The sequence below is a fragment of the Dermacentor silvarum genome, chromosome 2 (genome assembly GCF_013339745.2).
Source record: "Dermacentor silvarum isolate Dsil-2018 chromosome 2, BIME_Dsil_1.4, whole genome shotgun sequence".
Taxonomy (NCBI): Eukaryota; Metazoa; Arthropoda; class Arachnida; order Ixodida; family Ixodidae; genus Dermacentor; species Dermacentor silvarum.
Genome location: NC_051155.1, coordinates 64,401,559 through 64,425,993, shown reverse-complemented (window position 1 = coordinate 64,425,993; position 24,435 = coordinate 64,401,559). Strand labels below are relative to the sequence as shown.

The following is a 24,435-nucleotide window of genomic DNA, read 5'->3' as shown; positions in this document are numbered from 1 at the left end:
CTCCCGCCTTTCCGCTGCAACGCCAGAATTTGTACAGCTGGTTTGTTGATAAAGAACACTAAAACAAAGCAGCGTCGGTACTGTGTCCCCTACGGGAGCGACGATTAAAAAATCTTGACCACATTATGCGCATATTGTTCGTAATTCTCCTTTCAAAGTTTCCATTAGCTAAAAATTGCGAAACACGAACATTACCGTTTGTGTGAGAGCCACTGCTGCACACTTTGGGCAAAGAGCAACTTTTTTACATTTTTTGTATGTGAACATGCTTTATAGAAGAGATAATGATGACGCTTGATATTGGCGCCAGCTCTAATCTGTCTGGCACAAATACATAATAATTTCGCCGATAAAGGCATTCAGAGCCCGCAGGTAGCCGAACACGCACAAACTTCTATGACCTTATAAGCGCGCACAGGTTACAAACAGAAGTGCTCGATGGCTTAACGACACTGGCATAACTGTTCCTCTGAAGCAAACGAATCGCCATTGAACAATTTTATTTCACACATTTTCACACAACACAGAGAAGCAGCGGCAGACTTGATTAAGAGTTTTTAATATTCAGTGAGTTTTTGTCTAGTCTACAAAATGTAGAGTCCTTGCGAGCACTCTGGACAGCAACGTCAGATATGAGACATCAACTATTTCGTGCCTACTCAGTCAGTCATAAAACTTCATTATCAGTACAGGGAACATGGGTTCTGCGACCCCACCATATGGCCCTCAGTCGGGGCTGAAGACGACGTCTTGGGCTGGTGCTGTGACCCGGATTTGTACTTCCGGAGCGGAGCTGGCCGGCAAGGTCTCCCACTTTTGCGAGCCTACGAGCTTCTGGAGTTCTTCGGCTGGTGGTCTGTGTGGCCGTCCCAGAAAGATGTTTCCATCGTGTCTATTTGGCCACATTTTGAGCAATCGTGGTAGAATTCGTCTAGGTTCACGTGGTGCATTCTGACCGGGTTAGGGAGAGTATAGCATACTCGGAAAGTATGGCTGATGCAAGACAGTACGAAAAGAGCGAACGAAGTGAACCCACTACATACGACATAGTATTGACACCGAGAGAAAACACCCAGCCGTCTATTTTCCAACTCGTTTTACAAGGATATTTTTCCACGTATCTGTCACAAAAGTGCGCAAAAACAAAGTGCGCGCCGCAGGTCACTCAAGCCAGCAAGGAAACAAGCCGGCCCCGCGGCAGCTTCGACAGACGGAGAGAGCGCATACGCCACAGACAGCCAACGCGATCAACGTAGTCTAGAAGTTTCGACAAGATACGCGAAGGCGACGGTAACGAGAGAGAGAGCGAGAGAGCGCGCCCCCCGAAAAACCCTCTCACAAGGCAAGCAAAGAGAGAGAGGGAGGACGGCAACCTGGCTTGCGCCAGCGGATGAGTCACTACCATCCTCGACGACGACCCGGACGGCCGCGGTCGAAAACGTGAGAAATGTCTAGAAGATTCCCAGGCTTTGTTCACGGTATGGGAGCCCGACTCCGTTAGAAAGGTCGAGAAACGCTGGCGAAGGCAATAAAAGCGTCGTGCGGGAATCAGCAGGGAGATCAGACCGCGCCGTTGAAGAAATGTAACGTGAAGACTGAGCGTCCTGCGGAAGAACTGGATTCCTCGGCAAACTGACTGACGAGTTCATCGAGCGTATGCATTTCCGGAAGAAGTTCCTTCTTCGAGATTTGCCTCGAGCTACTCCGAGATCGGTCCGGCTCAAGACCAGCACGGGTGTATACGATTGGCCACTTTGTGTTCCTATTCATTCTGTACTGCATGTGTTGGAGTGCCTGTCGTTAATTGTTTTCCTGTGTTTTGTTAACGCCCATCTGAATTCTATTGTGATGTGTCTAGCCTAAGTGCGCACGCGTGTATGTAACTGCCTTGTTTGAAGAATATATTTTGTTGTTTGACAACAGTGGGCTCTGCCTCGGTCTTTGGACCACAACCGACGTTCGCTGGCGCACCAGAGGGCTCCTTATTAATTGTCCTTGCTTTCGTGGGGTTATTTTCGGAAGCTGATAAGTCGGCTTTGGAATTTGGCCCGGCGTTGGCGCCTCGTTCACGGGTGTGTGGCAGTATCATTCAAACTTTCAGCACAATCCCAAACATAAACGTTTCAAGGTGTATGCAACACGTTTTAAAAATATCATTAATTTTATCGGCAATTTGCTTTCGATGGACTATATTGCCGCCGACCGCGCCCGAAGGAGATATTCACTTCATACCTCTGCATATATATATATATATATATATATATATATATATATATATACGTCTAAAGATTCACGCAAGCACTAGAACCAAATGCAAATAAAACGCAATCAAGTGTACATTAAGGAATGAGCGTGGATAGGTGATGCAGAGTTGGAGTTGCGTGCGTTATTCTTCATTTACTCACGTCGAAGCCATGCTGTATTCTCCCCACGGTGTAAGGAAAAGAGCCAGCGCCGTGGGCGAAGCAGAGCTTGAGCCTCGGGAACCTCTCTAGGAGTCCGCCGAAGATCACCTCGCAGATGGAAGCTGTAGTCTCCGCGGGCATACCTGGAACCAGAGCACACAGTAATAAATGTCACTCGTTTGAAACCCACAACTGCATCGGTTGACACGTATATGAAGCAAATAAGCGAAGAACTGACAAAATGTACGGTATAACTCATCGCACGATGACAGTCGATGCTAATGCGATTAACATTCGAGCAATGTAGCCGCACGCCATATTTATGAAGTCTAGTTTATTGAACAGCTGTAGTTGTCATAATGAGAGTCCCGTTGCTTCAGCTATGTGTGACATAATCCAGCGACGTAATCATAACGACGACTGTATGACGCCGTCGAACTGACGACGATGGAATGACGAATGAGGAATGATGTCGATGGAACGAAAAAAGTGGTATGACAATGACATGGTGACAATGAAAGGGGATTTTCAAATGGTTACGATTGTATAACGACGAACGCGTGACGACTCCGGCATGACGATAATGGGATAACGACGAGTGTATGACGCAGATGCCCTGATGACGGTATGACGACGGCCGGATGATGAAGCGGGAATCACCACGACGGCAGACGACGACGGTATGACAGTGGATGCATGATAGCTACTGTCTGACAGCCACGCATTGGTAACGATGGCATGACAACGGCAGCATATCGATGATTCAATGACGACAGCATTATTATGATATAATGACAAAGTAGGAATGACGTCGGTGGATCGACGAAGGCATTATGACGACGATGGAATGACGACAATGCGATGACGCTGATGAATTAATGACGATGGTAAAACGACAGCGTGAGGACGATGGCATGACAGTAGTACGATACTACTGTGTGACGAAGACTGCATGACGAGTCAGATGTCCAAGTTAGAATGACAATGGAATGACCATGACGGCATCACGACCATGTATGGCAACGAGTGCATGACGACGACTGTATGAAGACGCATTGTATGACGGCGCAATGACGATGAAAGCCTGCCAACGGTATGAGGACAATGGTGCGGTGACGACGACTGTATCACGAAGCCTATATGGGAACGATGGCGTGAAGACAACGGTATGACGATAGTCGGGCGACGAAGCTGGCGTGACGACGGTTGTACGACCATGACGGCATGATGAGGACGTCCTGACAACGGATGAATGGTAGCGACTGTCTGACGACGATGGCATAACCACGGCGGCATAATCACGATAGAATGACCACAGCACCATTACGAGAGAATGACGTAGAAGGATTGACGTCGGTGGCACGACTAAGACGGTATGGAGACGAAGACATGAGGACAATGTGATGATGATACTCAAGCGATGACGATGGTAAAACGACAGCGTGACGACGACGGCCTGACGACAATAATATGACGTCGACTGTGTGACGATGATGACGTGACGATGACGGCATGACGATAGTCGATTGACGAAGTTAGAATGACGACGATGAAGCGACCACGACGGTATCACGACGACATTACGGCAATGCATGCATGGCGACGACACAATGACGACGACCTCATGACAATGGCATGAGGACAATCGGATGATGAGTGTATAATGACAATGATGTAACGACTACTGTATAAGCCTGTATGACGCCAATGAAATCAAGATAATGGGGTGAGGACCACGGCTTGACGAGAGCGATTGACAAAGCTGGAATGACGACGATGCAATGACCACGGCGGCATCATGACCACGAGCACATTCATGGTGGCCCAGGCTGTTAAACCACTCGGCCCACTAGGTCGGCGTGAAAGGCGTGGACGATGACATGACGAGAGTCAGATGACAAAGCTGAAATGACGACGATAAAACGACCATGACGGCATCAAGACCACGAGCACATACCTAGTGGCTGAAGCTTGTAGATAACGTGGGCCACTGGGTCGGCATAAAAAACTAGATAGATACTAGACTCGACATGCCCGAAGTAGGCAAATAATGCTAATCGCATTAAAAGAAACATACAAGCGCTGAAGTTTCGGTCAGTGTGCGTCTACTTCGCGTTGCCACAATTATTGCTAGTCAACCGGTTCAGCTAGCTTTAGGTATATGCGTAAAAATACAAAAGCACGATAGAGGGGGCATCAGAGAAGTGGACGGTTAAGGCTCTGGATATACAAGTGGTGAAGAGCTTTCATCTCGCGGGCAAGCTACGCTATTGGAAAATTAACTAGAGCGTGCTTACTGGTGTGCGCCAGGTGCAGCTAGCAGACCACGCGCGGCGCTCACGCAATTGTTGTCCATTGGCAAAGGTCCTTAACTAATCAGCAAACGTCCTTAGTAGCTTCTAAACCCGCAAAGGCACATAGATCGGACCGAGGCGACCCAACTCTCTCAGTTGCCGGGTTCATCTCCGCTTGTTCTCGCAAAGGGAAGGGAAAAGGTAGCAGAGAAGGACTTTCAATGAGACGACGAACTGAAGGATTTTACACCTAATGTCACACGTTCGCTTAATGCAACCCTGAACATCAGGTGCGCGCAATTTAAATTTCTTTTTCTTTGTCCAAACGACGAGACGCTGCCTGCAATTGTGCTACATTTATAAGATTCAGGGGTTTTAGTGGATTGGCCGTGTGCTAAACATGACGTCTATTTGAATAACACACCGCAGCTAGAAGAACAGGAGGAGGAGGATGCTGTTGGCCGCAGGCGGATCTACCCTTCCAAGACTACCGGGAATTGCTCCACCTGAGCGTCTGCTTTCAGCAAAATTTGCAGAAAGAGATGAACTAAATTCTGCAGTTTACGTACCGAAACCAAGATTTCACCATGAGGCATGCCGCAGTAGTCATTTGCAGTCATTTCGACCACCTGTGGTTTCTTCAGGTGGTCAAAACTACTCCGGAGCCCTTCACTACGGCGTGCCTCACAATCAGAACTGGTTTTGGCACGTAAAACTCCAGAAAGAAGAAGTGTTTCTTTCACGTGCACCTCGAGCAATGTAAGTGCGCAGGAATGTTTGCATTTCGCCCCCGTCGAAATGCGGCCGGGATAGAAAATTGCAACTTCATGCTCAGCAGCGCAACGCCATAGCTACTGACTTACGACGGCGGCATTGCAAGAAATCTTAAGAAACGCAAAAGCTATAGCTCGCCATTGTTCAGTAGGGCAGCACGATTCGGTTGAACAAGACCACACGCACAGCGAGGCGGAACAGGACATAAGCGCCCAGCCTGCCAGCCATGCCGAGCAGGATGCCGGGTCGGCCCGCCCAACCTAACGACAAAACGCCCTTAATTCGTTAGCAGTCGCAGCTTACATTTACATAGAAAGCCTACGCTCCTGCACAAATTATTCTAATGTTTTTATTTCATTAAGTCTGAACCACGAGAATATGACTGTCCTGTGAGATGAAAAGAGTGGGGAAAAATACAGAGTTACACTGTATATGTCCATATCCAGTGTAAGACAATACTCCTTCAAATGAAGTTTGAAGCTCCTAGTTGCACCACTGGCGTTCGGTCTTTCAATCAGTATTTATTTTCTACTCGTTTGAAGAAATATGCCGACATTACGTCTTCCGCACTGACGTAACAAGGGATGCATGAAGTCCCAAGACTGCTAGACGTCATGAGAGGCAGACTATTCAGTTGCAAGTATTAAGTAAACTATGCAGCTGCATGTCTACTTGAGAGTACTTTGAGACTACTTTGGCAAACATTGTTTCGTGGATGTGGACCATTGGCAATAAAAACGTTTAGGACTGCTATCTAGCTATCAGCACGGGTATTTTCCACACATCAGGTGCTGCGGCCAATGCGAAAATTTAACATGGTTTACACGTACTACACAGTCACGTGATTACTAGACATTCACAAAATGCGCCGCTGTTACCGGTATTTGCTAATACTGTATTGCACAAATATATGTAGAGGTCTAACTATGTAACTTGGGCGCAAAAATGGCGGCTACATTTCACCGGTCACTTCCAGCACCTGCTGTCGGGTACGTATCTTTGCCTTGCTAAGCTACTACCAACGGTTGTTTCGGAGCTGGCTCATAGCTATCCAAGTTCTTACTAGCGCAATTCACTTCAGTAAAACGAAATCGGCCTTTTTCGTTCATTTAGGTTCGTGAGCATCGCGTTTCTCTTGTTTAAGACGAGCGGTGACATCGCAGGATTCAGGATTATGGGGCGATACGTACGCCATTGCTAGAGCGGAATGCCACAATCCCAGAGGACGTGCGCAAACGCGTTGCACATTGGGAAAATTGTTGCACTGCAATGAGCTGGGTGCGGCCTTAACGTATTAGTTCTTGCCGACCTGTATTGCTGCCGCAAGCAAGCCATGGCGCCGACGCAGAGCCGTTCCTACATTTATTTTTTCGTTCCATCCGATGCTACATCCTTCTGGTTTCTATTACTCTGAGTGAAACCGTCACCGAAAAGGGTGGGGTAGGGTGGGGGGGGGGGGGGGATGATGTTGGTGTTGATAGCAATACGTGACTTGCTGGCGTAAGCATTTCGCCGTAAGTTTCATAAACAAACGCTTCAGCTTTTTCTTTTCTTTTTTTTTTTACTGGACGCCGAAGTCGTGTAACACGGTAAGAATTCCACCGCACTCCAGTTGCACACCAGCGTCAGAAGGCGCTAGTACTACTTCTCCCAGGTAAGACAAGAAATTATGCTACTTCGATAATGGGTGGTGACTCTTGTAGCTGTACAGTGACCCTAAGTCGATCACATCTGGTACGACGTTCACCGTCGTCGTTGTAGCAGCTTTACTTTATGCAACCGATAGGAGTTGTGCGGGTAAACGTCGGGGATTATCTTGAGTAAATGGTTTCCGTGTGTGGACAGCAGTTGGCCAAGTGGCAGCGGAGGTATTGTGGGGCGCGCAGAGCCGGTGGGTGACCTGCGCACTGCGTATTACGCAAGCGGGAAGACAGGATGAGAATCGCATAGGGGAGAAGAAACATAAAAGAGGGCGTTCTTACAGCAGCTGCATTCGGCCCCCATCGGAATGCAACCGCCGATACCGCGACCTCGAGCTTAGCAGTGCAACGCCGTAGCCACTGGGTTGCCGCAGCACTTGCATTCGCATGATATGGCGAGGAAGCGTCGCACGTTCCGATACAATAGCATGTATTGGTTTTTTTTTTCAGAACTCCCTCACTTTACTTAACCTCTCTGTATCGCTAAAAGCTGTACTGTTAAGATGACTCTATAAGGCAAGCAATGCAATATATCGCAATGAAACGAAATTTCGCCCACTGCCGCTGCTCCTTCCCCAGCGAGAATTTATAGCTGGAAGTCGGATGCACTAACCACTGAGCTGCAGCGGAATTGTTTTTTTTTGTGTTTTTTCATACATTTTATTTATTGCAGCGAGTGTAAAATCGTATGCGAACAAGGAAAAAAATTGGAGTACGCTTAAGCTTCGCCTTTAAGAGTAGAACGCGATAGCGTTATCGGGACCCGTTCGCATCGCATCGTTCGCATACGGCAAGTAGGCTTCATTCACTGCAACACTGAACGTGGGAAAGACAGCTTACAAAGACCAAGCATACACCGATGAAGTCGGCTTCACTGTTAAACTGAAGTGCATTGTTGGGAATACGTTTTTTAGGGGCAATATAAGTGGTCTTATATTAAAATGTGAAGGCCCTAGCACCTTTCTTATAATTTTATTAATTGTTTGTTATTACCCCGACGCGCGCAGGTTTGGTAGAAATGCTTCAAAAGGGGTTTGTGTTTGAGTGTCCTCGTAGCAGAATTAGGTTTTCTCGTACATTCAAGTTACAATTTGACGCCAATTGGTAAACGATCCGAAGGTGAATCCGACGCTGAATGGTAAAATATGTACTTAACCATTTTTCTGACGGATTTCACTGTGAGAAATTCAATTTTTGTTCACCAAAACCTTGCACCACGTGGAGGACCTGCGTGGTCGATGTGGTTGGATGATTTTCTCCGCCACCCGCGCGCTGGTTGCCGACGCCGGATTTTCTGCGACACGGGGCCCTAAACACTATCGCGTTAAAAGGAAAAACGTCAGACTTCAGTGTATTCTAAACAAAAGTTTATACTCCTTGGGGCGTATGATGCCTCCAAAGAATAATCGTCATCTGTATTACTTGTGTTTCTTTTCTTCAAAACTACGCGCTCCCTACTGTTCTGCCAATTAAGAATATTGCCACGGTACTATTCTTCAAGAGGAGCGTCGATTAAGAAGACGCTGATGATCTGGCGCGCGCTCTCGGCCTGCGAAATAATACACGCAAAGTGACTTTATCAAATATCTCGGTGTAATATACGACACAAACCTGTGCTGGCGAAATCACATTGAACATGTTAAATCTAGGGCGACACGCGCGGTTGGCATGATAAGCAAACTTGGCCGACATCGCTCTGGGCTACGCAGAGACACTTTAATGATGATTTATCGTGACGTACGTTCGTCCGATATTCGACTATATGAGTGCGTGCTAAGCGTACAGGTGGGAAAATTGCTGGCGAATGTCTATGTTATCTAAAGGGAACTGCGAAGGCCTGGTTCGATAACAACGAAGAGGAGCTCACAAGCTGGAGCGTGTGTCAAGAAGCACGACTGCCGAGTTGTTTGGCCAACCTGCAGGCTGCCAGCGTGCCGCCAAGAAAGAACTTGCCTGGTGTGCACAGACGTCCACTGAGTTGTATTTATTAGAGAAATGAGGGCATTTTTCGATGAGCATTGGTCCCGCCTACTTCGACCTCAAGAGTTGCACAAGCCGATAAGGTCGCACACGTACTGAAAAGGATCGCGGACGATGTGTTTGACTTGATTGTGTTTAAAAAATCTTCGAGAGTCAACCAGATTATTACTGAATGCCGACGCTTACTCAGACTAAAACCCTTACCGACGATACATTTCCATCTTGCCAAACTCCTGCCCACTACATACTTAAACGGCATGTTGCAAGACCATTTAACGCAACTAGGAATAGGTCATGTGATCGCGACTGACGCGTCAATGAATGAAGAGAAAGCGGGTGTGGGTATTTTCTCCGAATCACTATCCTGGTCTTATGCAGTACGCCTTCCGGATTTCACACCCATATTTTTGGCTGAACTAGCAGCGATTATCTTAGCTCTGCGGAAACTTCCTTCAAATTACTCAACAGTGGTTATCGTGACTGATTCACTGTCAGTATGTACATCGCTCACTTCATCTGCAGATACTACTGTAACCAATACATTTAAACTGTTAACCCCTCCTAACTTAAGTCTGGTACGATTGGCATGGGTTCCAGGCCATCGTGGTATATTCTTAAATGAAATGGCTGACACACTTGCGCGGATATCTCTTCATGGACGAGTTATGTCTGTCATACCTAGTTCGGCTTATGTCACTGCGGCTAGGTTTAGAAAATTTTCCCTATTACAAGATTCTACAAAATTGAAAATCCAAATGTCGGAATTTAATCATTTGTCCTTTTCGTAAGACAATAAATGGTGCCCCACACGTAAATCAGAAATCTCCATAACAAAATTACGCTGCCGAATCCCACCATTAAATTTTTACCTACACAGGTCCGGTCTGGCACCGTCCCCTCTGTGTCCTACCTGCCAGGAACCCGAAAACATTGACCACTTTCTATTATTTTGTCGTCGCTTTAGGAATCAGAGGAAGAAATTCGAATTTTCATTCCGTAAATTGGGTATTTCTCTAACTACTCAAAATATTCTCTCCTTCGGGGTTTCTTCAATAGGCTTTAGCCACAGGAACATCTGCGTGGCCCTATGTGACTATATCTGTGACACAAAAAGACTACCCAGTTATTTCTCGAAATAAATAATTGGATAACTCATTAAATCGCTAATTGTTGTTTCGAAATTATTCTAATACCACAAAAACTTTTTGCTGTTTATATACCATTACAATGATTTTAATTCTGTCTTTGCCCTGTAAATCTCTTTCCAAATGATCATAAACGCTATACTTCACCGTGATTTACTTTTTCGTCTAGTTTTTTTTCTTCTTTTTCTTTTTTTCCGTCTCTCCCTTCCCTTTAACCTTTAACCGCCGGCTTCTTGGCCAATCCCCCGTAGTGGGTAAGCGCCACGGATGAGGATCAAGCAAGCAAGCAATGCTTCGAGCGGCCAGTCGCGCGGCAATTTTGCGTGTATTCGCGGGCTTCTTTCACGCTCGGAAAAACACATTTATGTAGCAGGTATTGAGCGACAGAAAGCTGTATCGGGAGTTTTTCGTGTTGCTCTACAATCTTCTCATTGACATTTTGATAATTATTATAGACAGTACTTCTCGAGTTAGATAATTATTTCCAATTACCTAATTAAATGTCAGTAACGAAAAAATTACTGGCGGCTACTCCACTGTACTGGAAATAATACGCGCTAGGTTTGCTTCGCGTAACGCCTTTCCTCCTTTTTTAAATCGTGCTGCGTGATAGCTGGGACACCCTGTATATTGGAGGCTACAATAGGTAAGCCTGCATCGAACGAAGACGAGCATTCTTGATGAATGAGAGTGTAAGCATTCATATCCGTAAGCCTCCTTACTTACACTCTGGACTTAGTGCTCCAGTATTCCGACAACACAGGAGATAAGACCATGCCCTTGATAGTGATCCGGTACTTCAACATTTACACATCTAACACTGAACACAAGTGGCGGCCTTTTCGTGAAGGAGTCCTTGAGGATAAATCTAGTCAATAGTCAAACCAGACTGAATACGCACCGCAAGGGCCAAAAGTGTGATTGATCACGTGTTAGCAAAGATAATAATATTAGAAACTAGGAAGGTATGTTTTTACGCACTTTAATGTAAACCATGTCCTGCTGGCTGCGATGGGCAGTAGATCAACTACAGAACTCTAAAATCACTGAAAACACAGCCCCAGGTCTAGTCACAATAAAATTATGCGAACCTACTGTATAAACCGGATTATAGCTCGAGTGGGAACATAGGTCGACCCCCTAAGTTTAGGTGAAAAAAGGGGGAAAAAGAAAACAAGTTAAAATCGCCGAAACGCACTCATTTTCGAAACGGCACCGCTCACCCACCATCGGAGCTGTAGTCTCATTCGTTGCAAGTAGCAGCACCGTCCTTGGAAGACGACCGTTTTGGACAACCATTTTGGCCGGAAGACGACTGTCCTCGGAAGGCGGCCGGCGAAACCATCGCTGGCCGCCTTCCACAGTGCGTCGTCGCAGCATTAAGTCCGCGAGTGTGTCCTCAAGCTGCGGATGAACCCCACTACGCCCACGAAATGACGTTGTGCACGTGTTTCACTTCGCAGCTCTCCTTTCTTTCTCTCCAATATCGCAAGCTTTTTTCCGAAACGCCAAACTGGCTCTTAGCGGCCATGTTCGCTTCAGCAAAGACCACAGTAAAACAGTTCACTTCAGTAACAGTTCGCTTCAATAAAAGTCAACAACTTTTATCTTAAATGCAGCTGAAAACTGCCTCCTCATGCACGCCGCTGCTCATCCTTCAACGGGCGAAAAAATAATACTAAACAAATCAGACGCTATGTTGGTCGGAACGGAAAAGTCGGAACTGATCGGATGCACGAACACACAAAGGACACAACGAGAAGAAAAAAAATGCCTGTGTAAACACAGTTTGCCAGACGACGACTCTCATTCGGCTAAAGACCACTATATAACACGAGGGCTGGCTTTAGCTTGTTTTTTTTTTTCATGAAAATATATCAAAGTAAAGGCCGATTTATAGGGTATAAGTTGTGTTACAATGCACCGTAATGCTGAACTGCTATCACATGCTCAAAGACAGTTATCTGATATGAATTCCGCAGAACTTTTTTATTTAAGGGGGGGGGGGGGGTGCTTGTAGCCATATTTTTGCGTACATCGCACGACTCACCGACAAGCCACTGGAGCCAGTACTTGTTATAGCGCGTTGAAGGCGGCATGTCCCAAGGATGCACAAACACGCCCACGCCGAGTTCCTGGACTGTCTGCAACGAAGGCCGGACACAGGACAAAACATCACTGCCATAACCTGATACCGGTCTTAGGCCCGTGCGTGGCCCAGTAAATACTCTGCAAACTTGTTCAGTCTTTGTTTTCGTGCAATGAAATCCATTTTCAACGATAAAAATATAAATCAAACCCGAGAAGACGCCCCCAATATTCATGACTTCATGGCACTCTGGGGCGGGAACTTCAAGCTGCGTCGTCATCCGTTTTTCCTTCTCGCGCATTTCCTTCTTCACCAAGCCTATTCTCACGGTAACAGTGTCTGTTTTGGTATCGCTCATACAATGTGGTATTTATTAATACAGCCTATATTATTTTGCTCTTTAGTGTCCCTTGAAAACAACGGGTGATCGGCAATGGGTAAATTTTTGGGCGAGCTGCATCTCGGCAATTGCACATCGGGTGATCGATGAGACTAGGCAACCTAGTTTTTTTTTCTTTTTTTAGTGCGCGGCTGTTGTTGCAACTAGAACGTTAACGCCCAAAAGTGCAACAACTGACAATATTCGCGCACATTCCAACGTGGCGCGGTAGTCCAATGGCTCTGGTGTGGCACTGCTGAGTTCAAGGTGGCTGGTTGGATACCGGCCGCGGCAGCCACATTTCGGTGCGTAAAATGCCAAAAAAAAACGACACTTAGATATAGTTAGATTTAAGTTCACGTTAAAGAACCCCGGATGTTCAAAATTAATCCGGGGTCACGCATTACAGCGTACCTCGCAATCGGATCGCGGTAATGTCACGGAAGACCCCAGAATTTCATAAAGTTATAATTACTTATTCCAGGAAACGAAACCCCCACCGTTGTTAATATCAAAGCTGATGTGGAAGCGATGGCGAGGATAATTTTTGAACAAAGCTAAAGCTGAGAATGTGAAGTAAGGGTTGTGAGAAATATAAAAAGTTTTATCATTTGCTTTTCCGAGGTATTTCGGCAATTGATGGAAGCACCAGGAGGAGGCTGCTAGACGTATCAGGTTCAAAGTTCGTGTCAATACAGCATATTCTTTTCAAATTGTGGTGTCAAAGCTTGGAATTTGCAGGAGACATTAATTAAATTAAAAATTTAATTTTGGGGTTTTACGGTGCCAAAACCACGATTTGATTATGAGGCACGCCGTAGTGGGGGACTCCGGAACAATTTGGACCACCTGGGGTTCTTTAGCGTGCACTTAAATTTAAGTACAGGGGTGTTTTCGCATTTCGCCCCCATCAAATCCCGCCATGGCCGGGATTTGATCCCGCGTCCTCGTTCTTAGCAGCCCAACACCATAGCCACTAAGCAACCGCGGCGGGTGCTGGAGAAATTAAGGAGCCATAAAACGTTGGTGAACTTGTGCATGGTGTTGTGCGGCATCTGAGCTTGCTGGCAGGGAAAAAAATTTCAGAGCCCTTCCACTACTGTAAAGATAGAAGCCAGCGAAGCTGTGACTATGGTTGGTCTGCTGTAGTGAATATTGCCCCCACGATGAGAATGGGCGTATCGTCGTTGGGCATCACCCAACCGAACATGCCTATCATAAATGTTCCGGCTGAGGAACTCGCATTGAAACCTGGCCGTCGCACCGGGGAAGTTCGCGCTGGCGTTGCCGAGGCGTGCGCCATCTTTGTCGGGTAAGACGACGCTGACGTTTTGCCTCAACATTGCGCTCCCGCAATCGGGGTCGGCGGCTCATCGCTGACGTTTGGCCTCAACATCGCGCTCCCTCAACTCGGGGTCCGCGGCTCTCCGCTGACGTTTCACCTGGGCTTCAGAAGCCCTCACGCTAGAATCGGCACTTCGACGACGAGCCCTGTCCGACCGTGTTCGCGGCGGTGTTGCTCAAACACGTTAGGACATTTCGTTAGTTGCTTATGAATGCTCATACCCCCTTAAGCAATGACCCATAGCCCCGTAAACGTGGCCTTCCCGTTACGACGACAGAAGAGAAGTGAAATTCTACGCTGAAATGATTAGCGCCAATGCAGCCAGCTGTGGAAGCAGACAACGACGACGAACGCGGGAGTGGCACGGGAGCAGTGGCACGGGCGCAAACCGAGGGGCGCCAACGAGCCAGCGGCAGAAGAAGACGACGACGCTCGAGCCAACGTTGATGATGATAGCATTTTTCTACACGTGTACACTCTAAGAAAAATCCCGGGGAAAACGGGAGTAACTGGGCTGTTAGTCCTAAAAAGGGCGCTTTCGTCCCTCAATGGACTTTCTGTAGGAGTGTGCGTGTCGTGTGCAAATTTTGAGGAGTAAGTGTTTAGTCCCTGGTCTAAAAGAGAGCAATGGCAGGACGAACGGCAACTGTTACTCCCCAAACATTTCACTGTTTTCGTCCATGTCGTGGAGTGGTGCGCCGAAAACCGTATTGTCTATAAATCGTGAATATATTGAAGTTCGTGCACTGTCTATTGAACTACATGCAAAGCAGCACTTCGTCACTTCTTGAGAAAATTGTGTGAAATATAAAATGTGGAGTGTGAAGACACATGGAAGTCATGTGCAAGCCATAAGTGAACGATACACATTAAACGCGCAAGTCATTGATGGACTGCCACATGTTCTTGGTCAATAGTACCTAAGTTCCAACCGTTCCAAGGAGATTACGAACTTAAGTGAAGCGACATGTAGTTCAAACTGGGCACGCTAAGTGACAGATAAGTTCACCTTCTCCGTCATCTTGCGTGCCCCGTATACGCTCGCTACACGTATGTGCAGGTGCCCACAAAATAACTCGGAACGCCGGACCGGTGGCCTTTCGCCGGCGCAGCGCGCCGGTGAAAAAGTAGTGCCAGGGGCTGCGCATGCGCGGTCTCCCTAGCAAGCTCGCCTCGCTCAGCGGTGCATCTAAATAGGCGTTGCCTTGCTCCAAAGGAATATCGTTGGGTGCCTTTTGGCGTTGTCACAGGGGGGCTGCGCGGATGCGGTCTCTAAAACACTGTGTGCGTGCGTGTGCACACGATGGAGCATAAGCTTTGCTGTGCGTGCGCGTTACTGGGCATCGGCGCCTTTTAAAGCGAAACGCTTAAGTGGCTCATTAGTCGCGGAATGTGACCATCGTGGACAACACTTGCAGTAGCTAAAATCTGAAAGCGGCATACTACACCTCTACCGTTCAATAAAGCATGTAAAAGTGAATTAAGCACTCAGTAGCTAAAAGTAATTAAGAGTTATTAAACAGTCCCAAAGAATAATTAAAAGTAATTGGGATAATTAACAAGACCAGAACACGGACATCATACGACACCTTCATTGAAGCGTGCTAAATTGAATTACTAAGTAACGAAGATTAATTACGATAAATTGAAAGTAATGAAGGGTTGCGAACAGTAATAGAGACTACTTAACATCAACTCGAGGCTCCGTGTTAAGACTGCAGCATGGTCACGCCAAATTAAGACTAATTAAGAGTTTCAAGGAGCAGTTACATACTAATTAGGATCAATTAAAGACTCCGTAACATGAAGTAAGAAAACAATAAACCGAATTACGACCAAATAGTAGTTATTCAATTAATTAACCTACATAAGCAAACAATCGCAAATGAAGTGACGTCAACACATTAAAGCTTTCGCCATCGAAGTCGTCTTAGCAATCGATACAAGACCCCAATGAACGTTTTTTTTGTTAAACATTCAACTCACACAGCTGAACACCCCCTTGATTAGCAACGTATCACCACACTGAACGAAAAATTGAATGTTCGCGCCAACCAATGCAGACACGCGATCAAGTATTTCCTACTAAAACTGCAGCGAAGCGGCCAGATTTCGTAAATACATAGCGCACAATAGATATGCTATGTTCATTGTGACTGCGAAGCAGTGAAGATACCTTTATTATAGTGCCGCATGCATAAAATTAATTCCTTTGCATGAAATTGGCGTGTTGGAATACGCCATTTGATGTCATTTTGAAAACATTTATTACTACACGCAGTCATCCTTGTTGAAGGAGCCGTCGTGTTCTGTCAAAATCAAAGTTCTGTTCTTATTCTCAAGCATAGTAAATGCGGCTCGGAAGGACTAAAATACATCGCGCAGCACGATAATCCGGTTGAAAAGTGCGCTATACAGTGCTATTATAGGCGAACCGTAGTGCTTGCCCATATGAAAGATAAGCTATGAATTCATAGTTTCTTTAGGCGAAATGATTGACTCAGATATGCAAGACATTAGGTAGAATTAAAAGTTATAGACGCTCATGAATTCCATCCATGCAAGCTATCCAGAATGCGTGACTATCTCTTAGAATGAATGCAGATTCCGACCAGAATACGCCACAAGGATTATGCGTGCGTTCAGAGATTACGCTGCATAGCCCGTGAGCACGCTGTAGCCTACGGCACTTGGACGTTAGTTGGAATCCTGCTGCGGGAGCGTTTTTTTTTTTTGTCACCTCAATAGCTTTTTTCTTTCTTATCAGCGTGTAAATGGCTAATTTCATCAATTGCATCCTTGCGGAGCATCGGAAAAAAATGACCGTTACACCCTTGAGGGGCATCGGAAAGGAGCAACTGTTAGTCCCCTTGATGGAGTAACCGCATGGGGAGTAACAGTTCATCCCTCGCAGTTACTCCCCAAAAGGACGAATGGTTGTGGCAAGTCAGTTACTCCTCAAAAGGACTAACCTCGATACCCCATTTCGTCCTTTTTTTTCTTAGAGTGTACACGATCCTGGGGTAACTAGCCCTTAACAGCTTCGCTGTAAAAAAAGATTTCCCTGTAAGAAAATTACTAGGGATGCCAGGCTAATTACTTTAACGAACGGACTACTTACTTTCACCAATGCGTGTTGGCAAATTATCCATATATTGAGGTAATTAGGCGGCGCAAGATAAGTGAACTGCTGTGACGGTCATGATGATGTAGTTTAGGGTATCTGAAATCAAATTATCATTGTAAGAGAACCTCCAGAGATGCTGAAAAACTGCATTGAAGCATCCTGTAAATACTTTTCTTATTTCTTCTACTGAAATTCTAAAATGCTGATTTCAGAACGTTATTAGCAAGAGTGTGTACTTTCAAGGCGACCGGCAATAAATGCCGAGAACAATGCCATTGCGAATATTTCCAGCGAGTTGTTAGGGTGTCACTGCGAGGGTGGGGGGGGGGGGGGCACAGGGGGCACCTGTCCTAAACAATGCTTTTGTTGTAGACTCTTGCACTCTTCATTTCCTGCCTGCTCATGTTGAAGTCTAAGCCAGTTATCCCTAATAAAGGAAAACAAATATACAGATCCAACACATATTTTGAATCTAGGTGCAGCGAAGCTTTTGTGAAGTGGTTCAATAAGTGGTGTCAAACTGTTCATCTTTGCCGAACCCGTTTTGCCATATATCGGTCACGTGATACCGACGCGACTGCATATTAAATTGTCGCCGGGGTCGGCCCACCCTTCATGAAGCCATCTCCAGAATCCGTCCAGTTTACTATTGCACTATCTCCACAACTAGCCAACTTTACACGACAAGCAGCCAACCGAGCACATGCGCGAAATTTTGAGGGAATGCATAAAAATCTTTAAAAAAAGACATTGCCAATTTTACCAGAAGGACGAAGCATTGACAGCGATAGCAAAATTTATGGCTGTGCTCGAACTCCTGGGTCGGTGTTCTAACTATAGCCGGCGACAACATTCTGTGGCAGCGCAGCCGAAGCTATACGGGGCGCCAAATCGCACATTTCCTATTGCGCATGTGCATGTATTCCGCGAATGCAAGCAACTGGAAGCTACGTAGCGTAAAACAAATCGTAACAATTGTTATTCAAAATGTTTTGTCGAAGATTTACGCCCTAACAAATATAAAGGTTGCTTATAGAAGAAGGATTGTCATCACTTGCTGTTCCTAGTTTTGGCTTTGTGGTGTCTATGCCTGGTTTTCCTGGTCCTGTAAACGGCCAGCAAAATGTCGGCACTACTTCGCGTAGTAACACAAAAGCAGAAGCTCCGCACTAAAGCAAGTGCGCGTACCTCTCGCTGTGCTTCCGCAGAAAGTTGTCGTCGGGTATACAAGAGGTGGAGACAAGTTGGCGCGACGCTGCAGAGAAGGTAACTACTGTTTGGTAGAAGTAACAGGCGTCTCACAACGCTAGCGTGATTGGGACCGCCACAAGTGGTGTTGCAGGCATCGCATATCGGTGACGCACGAGATGAGCACGTCGGTTTTTATATGCGACTCGTCAAACTTTCCAGCGTAATCGCTGGAGCACACGTGCCTTCCAGAAAATACTACACAATTTGTGTCGCGCAATAGATATGATTACATAAAGTCAGGCGAGGACATAGACAACGGATAGAATCAATGATAACATTCGAGTAAGTTCCAAATCGTGCAGGCGCGTCCTGTGCTGAGCAAGAAATTTAAGTCGTTTTCGGGTGAAATGCAGTCCCCGGAAAAAGGATAGAGAGACAGAGATAAATGAGATGAGAAAGGCAGGGAGGATAACCAGAAGGTAGACATCCAGTTTGCTACCCTGCACCAGGGAAGGGGTAAGGGGAGACAGAGAGATAACGAAAAATGCGCACACATAGAAAGAGAGGGAGATTAAAAAGAAAAAAAGAACGAAAACACACACGCACACACACACACAAAGGAACTCAGGAGCGTAACAGTCATTCAAACAGGGCGCTTGACCGGGGGAACTTCAGTAGCGCCCTCGTCGCCTTCTGGTGGGAAGACTGCATCAGCCGGAAAAGGATAAATAAGTACACGTGTCAGTATATACAAATAAATAAAAATGTCGTGAGGTTGGCCACAGACGAATACCTGAAAAGGCGGATAAAACACCCTTAAAAATTTCCCTCGTTTCTAGCCAGCGTTTTGAGGCACCTGGCGCGTTAGCACCGTCGCATAATGCCTCCATGAAGGCAGAGATGTACACGATGTTACAGGAGTTTGGTGACAACCCAGTGCATCTCGCAGACCAGCGCAACGAAGCCCAATAATACGAAGTTGTGCTCGAGTTAAATATCCGCTTCATTTTGTTGACTAAATACGATGTCTGGATCTTCTTTTTTTAACTCTACCCTTGCCGTGATACTGTTTCTGTGCCTCAATAATAAGCCGACGTCGTTGGCGCAGACATATCTCAAACGAATCCGCATGGCGCGATGCGTGTACACATTGTAGTGATCATGTTACCTATGAGTACACGTGACATCGCCGAATAAGTGCCGTTGAAATGGCCCCAAGAAGAGTAATTTCGGATTTGCTAATGCAAATGCGTACACTATAGCTAACAAAGCCACCAGACGCACGGGTGAGTAAAAGCGCGAGTTAGCGCGCTGCACCACCGAAACAATTCGCTGCGTATGTCGACGAACTGTCCATCCCGCTGCAGTTTTCTCAATTCGAAATTTCCTTATTCACCTTCTCGGAAATGCGCAAAGCTAAATACTTACCAACTTCTGAGTATTTTTTTCCAGATATTACGGAAGAGAGAAACTACACGATATATTTAAAGGCAGAGCAGCGCCGGCCAACCTGACAGAACCTGACGCGAATTGTTCAGCGTTAATCTAACATCAATATCATACGCAACAGTTAACAGCAATCTTCGCCCTGAGATACCCATTTTCTAACACATTTACCAAGCAACCGCAAAATTAAAGATGACATCGGGCGAGAACAATAAACCTGTTAAAGAAGAACTTGCCTGCAACCATACCGATAAAACAGAACGTGATTCAAGAACTTTAGAAACAAGGTGAGGCGATAACCCAGTCCTTAAAAATGATCAGTTCTGTATGAAGCAACTAGCAACCGTTTAACATGCGCGAAGCTACGCATAAGCTTAATCCAAAAGCATGAACTACGTGACAGCTGGCAAATAGATTTACCGGACCACATAAAACCAACAGCAGGGCTGTTTGATGAATTATCAGGCATTTCCTGGGATATTAGTCGCCTTAGTGAGGTTAGAAGAACTGATGAGGCTTAAACAGTGTTGACAAACGGCCACGTCCTCTGCTACAGAGGTCTTCCAGATAAGAAAGAATTCGGGGTAGGATTTCTAGTCCATAAGGACATAGCGGGCAACAATGACGAATTATACAGCAGTAATGAAAGGGTAGCAGTCGTCGTAATAAAGCTGAATGGGAGGTACAGAATGAAGGTAGTACAAGCCTACGCCCCAGCCTCCAGTCACGATGATGAAGAAATAGAACAGTCTTATGAAGAGGTTCAATTAGTGATGAGAAAGGTGCAAACTCATTATACTGTAGTCGTGGGCGATTAAAATGCAAAAGTGGGGGAAAAGCAGGCTGGTGAACAAGCAATTGGCAACTACAGCATCGATTATAGGAAAACTAGAGAGGAGGGATGTTGGTAGAACGTTGCGGAAAGGAATAGGCTTCGAGTAATGAATACCTTCTTCAGGAAGCGCAGCAACAAGAAGTGCACCTGGAAAAGCCCTAATGGAGAAACAAGAAATGAAATAGACTCCATACTCTCTGCCAATCGCAGCATAGTGCAGGATGTAGTTAGTTAATTCAGGTTTAGTGGCGCAAAAGCGACAAAAGCCATGCTGCGCCAGCCACAAGGTATTAAGAAATGAAATGTTAGTGCAGCGAAAGCTGCGTTACCTTATATTCTATGTAAAAAACTGGCTTCATCTAAAAACTCGAACAAGTGAGTGAATGGAACTAGTGGATCATCTCCCAATAATGAGGCGGGGTGTAATGGTATGTGTAAGTTATACAGATTCTGCAGAATTTTCCGTCTGTGTGTTTCTATATATGGACATGTCATAACAATGTGTATTACTGTAAGAGGTTCATGACACTTATCGCAAGTTGGCGGATCTTCTTTTCTAAGTAAGAAACTGTGTGTCAGATGTGTGTGCCCTATTCGAAGTCGACATAGGATCACCTCACACAACCGTTGCTGGTGACTGCACGATTTCCACTCGCCAAGCAGGGGTTTGGTTATGTGTAACTTGTTATTAATGCAGGAGTCCCATTCTTGTTGCCATTTTGATGTCAGGGCTTTACGAATTAGAAGTGCTAGGTAGGGTAAAGTGCGGTGACCATAGATTAGTGAGGTCCAGGATTTCGCTCAATTTGAAGAGGAAAAGAATAAAATTAGTCAAGAAGAAACAGGCCAACCTAGACGCAGTAAGGGTAAAAGCAGACAAATTCAGGCTGGTGCTCGCAAAGAAATATGCAGCTTCAGAACACAAAGATGAAGATAATATAGAAGTAATGAATGAAGCCGTAACTCGGCTGATCTCAGAAGCGCCAATTGAAGTGGGCAGGCAGGCCATGTAATGCGTAGAATAGATAACCGTTGGACTATTAGAGCCACGCTACCTTCATTCGAAGTAGTGATTAACAGGATACAGAGGCTCCATCTATAACTATCGATGAAGTTAGAAGGGTCTTGCAAGGCATGACCCGAAGAAAAGCGGCTCTAGAAGAAGGAATAACAGTCGATTTAATCAAAGATGGAGGAGAGATCGTGCTTGAAAACGTTGCGGGCCTTTATACGCAATGCCTCACGACTTCAAGTGGGCCAGAGAACTGTAAAAATGCCTACATCTTACTAATTCATAAGAAGGGAGACGCTAAAGAATTGAATAATTATTCGCCCATTAGTTTGCTTTCAATATACTATGAAATATTTACCAAAATAACTTCCAATAGAATCAGGGAAACACTTGACTTCAGTCAACCAAGAGAACAGGCTGGCTTCAGGAAGGAATATTCTACGATGGTTCACATCCATGTCATCAATAAGTTAATAGAGAAATCTTCGGAATACAATAAACCTCTCTATATGGCGCTCATAGATTATGAAAAGGCATTTGATTCAGTAGAGATACCAGCAGTCATAGAGGCATTGCGTAAAAAAGGAGTACAGGAGGCATACGTGAATAACTTGGCAAATATCTACAAAGATTCCACAGCTACATTGGTTCGCCACAAAAAAAGTAGAAAGTTACCGCCTATCAAGAAAGGGGTCAGGAAAGGAGACACAATCTCTCCAACGCTATTCATTGCATGCTTAGAAGTATTCAAGCTCTTAGACTGGGCAGGCTTAGAGTGAGGATCAACGGCGAATATCTAAGCAACCTTCGGCTTGTAGATGTCCATGGCATTGTCCTATTCAGCAACAATGGGGACGAATTACAACAAATTATTGAGGACCTTAACCAAGAAAGTGTAAGAGTGGGCTTGAAGATTAATGTGGAGAAAACCAAGTTAACGTTCAATGGCCCGGCAAGGGAACAAGAATTCAGGATCGACAGCCAGCCTCTACAGTCTGTAAATGAGTACCGTTTATCTAGGTCGATTACTCACAGGGAACCCGAGTCATGAAAAGGAAATTTACAGAAGAATAAATTGGGTTGGAGTGCATACGGCAGGCATGGCCAAATCGTGACTGGGAGCTTCCCAGTATGGTTGAAAAGAAAAGTGTAGAATAATTCATTCTACCGGCGCTAATATATGGGGCGGAAACATGGAAGTTAACAAAGAAGCTGGAGAACAAGTTAAGGACCGCACAAAGAGCGATGGAACGAAAAATGTTAGGCCTAACGTTAAGAGACAGGAAGAGAGCGGTGTGGATCAGAGAGCAAACGGGGATAGCTGATATTCTAGCTGACATTATGAAAAAGAAATGGAGCTGGGCAGGTCTTTCAACGCATAGGGTAGATAACCGGTGGACCATTAGAGTTGCAGAATGGATGCCAAGACAAGGGAAGCGGCATGCTATCGTTAACTAAATGTCAGGAGTCTTCCTTTGGGATAAAGCTGCATAAGTGAACCGCGGGGCTTATCTTTCGTAATGGATGATAATGGGTGACTGTGAAATCTTGGTCCGTAGATGGTAGTGTGGTAGTAAAACCGGCTACTTCCAGCCTTGACTAGTGTTTGGAATAAACGGGTAAGGGTACTCATTATGCAGGCAAAGTAAAACGCCAAGCTTCGATCCCGCCAGGGTTCTGAGCTGGGCTCATTGGTTCACGTGCATTATGGCGAAACACCCCAGTCAAAGGGACGGGCAGCGTACTGTCCTGTCCGTTTTTCACCCGTCCTGTCGTCTGCTCTGTTTGGCCATAATTTCGTTGCGAGTTTAAGTTTCATCATCATCCTCATCAGCCGATATTTATGTCCACTGCAGGATGAAGGCCTCTCCCTGCGATCTTCAACTACCCCTGTCCTGCGCTAGCTGATTCCAAATTGCGCCTGCAAATTTCTTGACTTCATCACACCACCTAGTTACCTGCCGTCCTCGACTGCGCTGCCCTTCTCATGGCACCCGTTCTGTAACTCTAATGGTCCACCGGTTATCCACCCTACACGTTACATGGCCTGCCGAGCTCCATTTTTTTCTCTTAATGTCAACTAGAATATCGATAATGCCTGTTTGCTCTCTAACCCACACCGCTCTCTTCCTGTCCCTTAACGGTAGGCCTAAGATTTTTTCGTTCCAGTGCTCTTTGTGTGGTCCGGCTTTAAGTTCGGCTTTAAGCAGGTTAGTTTTCTCAATATAGATCACTGCTGCAAGAGTAGCTGTGACGAGGCTATCACTGTGCATTTAGCAGCCCTGATAAAATTAAAGCAGACTCAGAGAGGTTGCATCAAAGCGGCCGTTTCAAGGTCACGTCGCCCAATTTTATTTCTTGCGACAAGCACATACATTGCATGTTTTCTTTTCGTGGTCGTGAGCACTTCAGATGAATGCAGGTAACTGTTCAACTATAGAAACTTTCGAAGCTAGAGAAAGATGCGGCAAGCGAGCAGCAGCAACAGAAAAGGGCGGAAAAGAACATAGAGTGTACGCATTGTGTAATGCTTCGTCGTAACTGTTGGGAATAGCCTAAATGTAACGCAGAAATGATGTATTCGCACTTAAAGATGCCGCTCCAACCGTAGGGGCGGGTGCAGTTTGTTTTAATAACTTCTGGTAATTAAAATCTACTATCCCTTGAGTATCTCAACTGTTTTAGTATCTTGAACACATTAGTACGTTTATTC

General features: G+C 45.7%; 1 protein-coding gene across 1 annotated transcript in view; it reads right to left on the bottom strand.

Moving 5' to 3' along the window:
• Positions 1 to 2,393: 2,393 nt before the first annotated feature.
• The window catches only part of LOC119440096 (2-amino-3-carboxymuconate-6-semialdehyde decarboxylase), a 46,599-nt gene continuing 24,557 nt past the window's right edge, over positions 2,394 to 24,435 (bottom strand). Inside the window, exons 4-5 of the mRNA XM_037705035.2 lie at positions 12,349 to 12,442; positions 2,394 to 2,548 (exon numbers count right to left, since the gene is read on the bottom strand). Of these exons, the coding sequence (XP_037560963.2) occupies positions 2,394 to 2,548; positions 12,349 to 12,442 (249 nt within the window). The remainder of the gene's footprint in view (positions 2,549 to 12,348; positions 12,443 to 24,435) is intronic.